This window comes from Hydra vulgaris, chromosome 02, assembly GCF_038396675.1.
Source record: "Hydra vulgaris chromosome 02, alternate assembly HydraT2T_AEP".
Lineage (NCBI taxonomy): Eukaryota > Metazoa > Cnidaria > Hydrozoa > Anthoathecata > Hydridae > Hydra > Hydra vulgaris.
In genome coordinates, this window is record NC_088921.1 from 59466853 (window position 1) to 59474103 (window position 7251).

Sequence of the window (7251 nt, forward strand, 5' to 3'; positions counted from 1 at the left end):
CAACACCACTATCGCATGTCAAGTATGGGGACAATCCCATAAACAGAATTTTTTAAAACTATCACATTTCCAAATAATAGAAAATATTATACTTGCGGCAAAATAACTTTAAATTAAGTGTGCTGTATTGTATCTCAAATATGCTGAAATTGAGCAACCTTGTTGTATTTTATAATTGCAAATTTGTCTAGAATTAACATTGGAAAAACCTCCCGACATTGTTAAACAATTTTTTATTAAAGATATAAACTGTCATTATTGTTCATTTTTGTAGCTAATGTCATTAATACATCTAATAAATCATTAAAAAGAAATTTCTGGGTAAGATTTTGTATACAATAATTGTGTATAACTTTAATTGTGACTTGTCATTATCAAAATTCCTCCTACTGTATGTGGACCTCCTCAACATTCACAGACCACTCAATGATCTTATTATTTAGTGGGATACCGGAGGATCAAGATCGATCTAAGTTAGAGAAGATGAAATTTTACAACTCATGATTGGCAGATCCGTTGAACTATCTGTCATGATTCGAATAAAAGGTTGATTTCAGGTAGTTTAAACTCAACCAATATTACTTAAGCTACATTCAGTTTGGGTTCAGAGGATTCTCCTAACTGCTTGGCCCAAACTCAAGGACAATCGTATAGCTGACAATAATGTTTCATCTATCTCCATGAATTCTGAAGATCCAATAGACATTCGCTAAAAACATTTGACCATCTTAGATGGAAAGCAAAAAAGAAGGAAAAAATGCAACTATTTTGAAAAATATACTTTCTATGATGGCATAGCCTGGAGACATAAAAGCTTGGTAAAAAAGGCATCATTATTCATTGCTACTTTTAACAGGCATGGAATCAATGCTTTAAAACCTCCAGTTATGAAACATGTATTAATGTGTTCTGATATAGCTACAAGAACACCGGTTATCAGAACCTTAGTTACCAAAATTAGGAGACCTAATTTAGACTTACAAGCTATTGCTTTTTCTAGCTTTAATTGCAACTAAATCTTACAGGGTAGACCATACCATGGTTTGCTATACTTTAGAAGAAGTTAACTTAAATTACATTTTAAATGCATAGAATGTGATAGCAGACATATTATTGTGTTATTATTAATGCTTAAAAAGGTTGCATTATTATTATTTAATTTATGTTGCACATGAGTTTGCCTTGTACAGATGATTTCAAACTGCAAGTGTTGCTAGTATCAGATATTTTAGATGAATTTCCCCATGCTCAAGTTATTTTAGGTGGTGATTTTAATGCTAATTTTAATTGCACCTGTAATCAAACACTCAAACAATTTTTAAGCTACAATGAGCTACTCCTATGCAACTAAATGTCAGCTTGATGTTGATTACACATATCATCTTAACTGCAAAAGACTAAGTATTTTTGATTAGTTAATTTTGTCTCATTATTGTTGCTGGGAGGTGCACCAGATTTATGTGTTAGTATGACTCACCCAGTTAATAATATTTTAGATCATGACCCAGTTACACTTTTTTTTACTTGTATATAAACATTAAATCACATTTCTTCCAGGCCTATTGAGCATAAACTCAAACTTGCAAGGTTTAAAGCATCTAACAAATAATTGACTGGATATGCTGATCACATTAATGAGTTGGATATGCGGATAACATTAACAAGTTTAGTACTTATCTAGATATTCCAGTCAAAGCCTTAGCACTGATGTTTTTTGTAGTAAACCCAACCATATAGATGCATTACGAACATATGTTTACTACTAATACACACATACAAGCATGTCATTACAACAAATTATTTAAATAATATAAAGAGTTATATTCTATATAAAGGTGTCACAAATATAAAATAATAAAGAGATTTTTGGAAAGAAGTTGAAGATATTCAAAGTCACAGTAAAACGCCTCCAATTGTTGTTGATAACAATAAATTACTAAAATGTATAGGTAATTATTTTGTTGAATCTTAAGGAAAAGCTACCTCCAGAAGTAGTTGAACAAAAGAAAGATATAAAGATTTTAGCAGTTCTGCATAAAATTGAACAAAAGATTTCTTTATTATACCCAACATGCGGTTTGCTTTGCTTGCACTTGATAAGACTTGATATTTCCACTTCAAGTTATATGAAAAAATAACTCCTAGGTCCTTTTCTGAATCTGGTATGTTGAGTATACAACCATTTATATAAAATGAATATCTCTTATTTTTATAGGCATAGTGCATAGCTAAACATTTGCTAACATTTAAGTTAAGCAACCAATCTTGTGTCCAATCATATGCAGAGTTCAAATTGCATTGTTGTTTTTTATGTAACTCATCAGAAGAACTAATCGAAACCTTGAAACCAATGAAGTGCTAAGCTACTAACACCATACGCTTCAAGTTTTAAGATAAGCCTTTGATGTGATACAGTATCAAATCTACAATATTAAATTAATAAATATATATATATATATATATATATATATATATATATATATATAAATATATATATATATATATATATATATATATATATATATAAATTAGTAAAAACAGTTATCTGTTTTTTTCTTCAACAACTTGTTTCACCATCAGAAGGTTCATCAAGAAGCTATATATATATATATATATATATATATATATATATATATATATATATATATATATATATATATATATATATATATATGTGTGTGTGTGTATATGTGTATATGTGTATATGTATATATATATATATATATATATATATATATATATATATATATATATATATATATATATATATATATATATATATATATATATATATATATATATATATTAGGGTGCATCATTTTGCCCATTTTTTTTTAAATTTTGATCTAAGGTGTCTGTCCCTATTTCATTTCCTTTCCTATTGATGTACATAGATGTTTTCCAAATTTTATAATATTTGGACCTAATCAAGGTATCTCATGCAACATTTGCAATTTTACTATAGCCAACTATTGGATGTACATATTGTACAATATTGTACATATTGTACCATTTTATCATTATGGTTTAGTCATTATCTTATCATTTATAATGCTACATTAGTCAATGTCCATCATCTCCGGAAGCACTTAAAAGATTAAAAATGTTCTATTTATGTTATTAAATAGTAAACAACAGGGAAACACTAGTATGGTAGCGATGAATTATTACCAGGACGTACATTACAATATTGTTTACAATATGCATTATACTGCTGAGAGGAATTTACATTTATGTCATACATGATGTCTCCAATGCTCACCATTGTCACACATAAGTTGACTTGCATTTGCGCAGATTAAATTGTATGCAACGTTCGTACTCCGCAACTTGAAGCACATCTTGATAGTGTTCTTCAGTTGTTGATGCTGACAGAAAATCCGAGCTCAGCTTCACACCCCTCTCCATGCTGTCATTAATGACATTGAGTGATTCAGTGTTTGTAATTGTGGCTTGACAAATTGGACACGTCTTCGTTGAGGAATTTAGTCTCAATTTGTAGTAGTTCAAACGTATACCATAAGTCAGTCCCCACAAGATCAGCTAGAGTCGTTGTGCTTGTGATTAATTCTGGAAAGAAAGCTTTGCAAAGCCGGAGCCAAATCGATTCTATGGCGATTTTAAGTTTGATACCAGCTTAACTGCAAGCAGACGATCAGCAACTTTACGGCATTAACATCCTTAACAACTGTAAGCAAGCGCACGAACTGCACATGTCAAGATAGTGACATTCACCAAGTCATACTGCAGGAATGAATGGAAGTAATTCAAGTCATTCCACGGAACATCTGTACAAACTACAATCCATCCACCATGCACTATAAACCAGGGTCACAAAGTTCACAATCATGTTGTCATCATGCTACGTGGAAGGTCTGCAATCTGCTGAAACTGTCGCTCTATTGTATAAAGACAGATCTTTATACAATAGAGCAATTTTGACCGCTCCTGGCCGCTTGAATGTGACTTTGTGTCCTTCTGCTTCCTCATGTAGGAACACAACACAAAATATAAAATGATTACTGTCTTTGGATGTTTTATAAAATTTCACTTCTTTAATATAATAATATTTAAAAATAATAATATTTTAAAAGTATAATATTTAAAAAATATAATATAATATAAATAATATAAATAATAGTCTAAATTTTTAATTTTTAATGAAACACCATGATATATGCATATTAGCTTTCCCTTAAAGATTGATTCTAATAACCATTTTATTCTTGAGATCCATAAAATTTCTATTCTAACCCTGCTTATTTAAGTGCTTAGATGAGGTTTAATAAATAGTTTATATTCCAAACAATATAACTGTCTTTATAAGTAGTTTTTCTGAAAATCTAATCTTTGACAAAACCATAAATTACACGTACTGCTAAAACCATATAAACTAATTGTAATTTTTTTAATGGCGAACTACAAAACTACGATATAATATCAAAGCAAAGATAAAAATATAGTATTTTTTAATTTAAAAATATTGCTATTATATTACTTAACAAATACTAACAATAAAAAAAAAAAATCAAATTACCCTCTAAACACATATTAGAAAGATACTCCAAAGCTTGAACTTGTTGATGGATATCATCTTTCAAATATTTCAATGAATCAACTAAACAAACTATATCATGCTCCAAAGTTTCCATTAAAATTTTAAAGCACTGCTTCTTTAATTACCTAATTACAAAATTTTTGACCAATAAACTTTTGTATAAAAAATATATTTTATTAATAAAACAAAAAACAAAATAAAAATAGCAATGGTGGTTGGCAAGCATAATTTAACTGAATACCTTTTTAGACAGTTAAATTAAAATGTTTTATTTTTATTTCAATAATTTTAAATCGAATTTAAAACTTTTTATAATACTTTAAAATATTATAAATAAACTTTTTCAGATTAAATTTTGTTTTAACAAATAATAATAATAATAAGATATAAATGTTAAATAGTTAATTGATGCTCAAGCCAAGTTTTTTAAGGAATTCAAGATGCATATTTAGAATGCAAATGAAAGTAATACATGTTTTTTTATAACAATAAAATAATTTTTATTATAACTTATTGATAAGTTATAATTAATGTATAGTTACTCACTCAACCGTTGATAATTGAAAATTATGGTTATTTAAAAATGCTGGCATTTTTGGTGTGGATTTGACAAGTTTACAATGTTTGCATTTCCAGATAGTTAGGTCTAATGGTCTTATATATTGTTAATCTTTGATCAAAACAAAGTGTTAAAAAAATTTACAAGCATTTCACAATTGCTGAAAATTGGCTTTTTTAGGTGAGTGGATTTTGCTTATAGATATATTTGAGTTCTAAACTGCAACAAGCTGACTATAATTTGCCCATTTATTGCAGACAGTAATAGCTAATATTATAGTTTATATATATATATATATATATATATATATATATATATATATATATATATATATATATATAAATATATATATATATATATAAACAATTCAGTAAATACACTTTTTGTGATGTCACACAAATAACAAAAAACAATGAATAGTTTAATTTGAGAGCAAACTAGAATGCTTTTTTTTAAAAATATTTTTATTTATAAGCAAAAAGTATTAAAGAAACAAAATGAAAAGAACAATGTTTATAACATTGTAGTAATATAGTAGGGGAAGTTGAGGCACAGTGGATCGGATTTTTTTATTTTTTAAATTGAGCTAAAGTTAAAATATGTATTTTATTTTTTCAAGGCAAAAGGATTGAGATATATGTCCTTCATGATAATAAATCGCTACAACCCAAATATTTATCATCTAACGGCTCACAGAAAGGTTTAAAATGAGCTGTGTTATATTATTCACAGTGCCCCAGTATTGGGGCACAGTGAATAAATGAACACAGCCGTGAATTTATGATAGTGAACAGGGGCATAGCCAAATAACTTTGAGGCTGAGAGAGTAAAGACAATGTATACTATACTTTTGGCATACTTCTATTAATTAGATTAGTAAAAAATCGAAAAAATAGACAGTTGAAAATTGAGAAGAAAAAAAAAGAATTTTATTGATGACAAAAATTAAAAAAATTAAAGAATCAAAAAATTATTCAAATATTACTATTATTAATTTAAAACTAATAAATTCATTTTTATGAAGTTTGTTTGTTAAAAATTCATGAATCTAATCAAATTAAGTTTAAGTCTATTTTCTTGAGACAAGTGTTGTTAAAAGAAAAGCTAAACTATTAAAAGGAAATATCAATAATCTGAATGAAAAACTTCAACTTTTGAAATTATTTCAACTATGATCTCCATAATAAACATAAGGACGGTGAGAAAATTTAATTTAGTTAGCTAAAAACAAAAATTACCTACCAAAAACCGGTAGTCAAAAATTATGTGGTATCGACTATAAATAAAGATGGCTGATATATAAGCACATAAAATGATTAACATTATCAAGATAAACAAAATTCTAATCTTTAAGAAAATACCTCTTATTCACTGTGCCCCTCAATCCACTGTGGGGTACAGTGGGTTGAGGGGCACAGTGAATAAGAGAGTTGAATAAGGAAGTTGTGGTAACTTCCCCTATATTTAATATATATGTGACCGAACTTTTTAAATTTTTTTTTAGGTATGCAATCGTTGGTCACACACTTAATGTAGTTTTATAGTTAATGATATATGTGAAACATTACACAGATAAAATATTAAATTCAAAAAAATCAGAAAATAAATTATTGGTGTGGATTGTAACTAAATCATAGATAATATGTGATAAAAAATATTTTTTGTATTTAAATGCTTTTAACATGAATATAGTATTAATATAACTTACTTTTTTAAAAATTAATCTCAATTTCATTAATAAATTCAACAAGAAAACAACTGCATAGTGGTATTTTGAAAGTTATTTTCAGTCTGAATTTGCCTGAAAAGATGAATTAAACAATTTTATAAATAATTGACTTCAAGGTCTTTGTAAATTTTAATGTTTTTTTGTTTAAAGTTTAGGTTAATATATAATGAAAATAAAACTGTCTGGAGCTAAGAGAACAAAAATCTGACAAAGAATATAGAAAAATAAAAGGATTGTGAATCTGAGAAAATTAAAAGTTGCAAAAATGAATAGCATAGAAAAATATTTATACAAAGTAAAAAACTGAATACAAAAACAAATTAGTACACAAAAAATTAAAGACTAATTAAATGAATTGATAGAATGTAATGAAAAAAAAGCTAAAAAAATATGTTTTGGCGATGC

The 7251-nt window shown here is 27.1% G+C and overlaps 1 protein-coding gene across 2 annotated transcripts in view; it reads right to left on the reverse strand.

Moving 5' to 3' along the window:
• Window positions 1-7251, reverse strand: part of LOC101241833 (uncharacterized) — a 43906-nt gene that overhangs the window by 35258 nt on the left and 1397 nt on the right. Inside the window, exons 1-2 of one of the 2 annotated variants that reach the window (XM_065791552.1) lie at window positions 6826-6920; window positions 4538-4683 (exon numbers count right to left, since the gene is read on the reverse strand). In XM_065791552.1, the coding sequence (XP_065647624.1) occupies window positions 4538-4652 (115 nt within the window). In that variant the 5' untranslated portion in view covers window positions 4653-4683; window positions 6826-6920. Of the gene's footprint in view, window positions 1-4537; window positions 4684-6825; window positions 6921-7251 lie in introns of those variants that run through there. The other variant, XM_065791553.1, reaches the window with a different exon arrangement.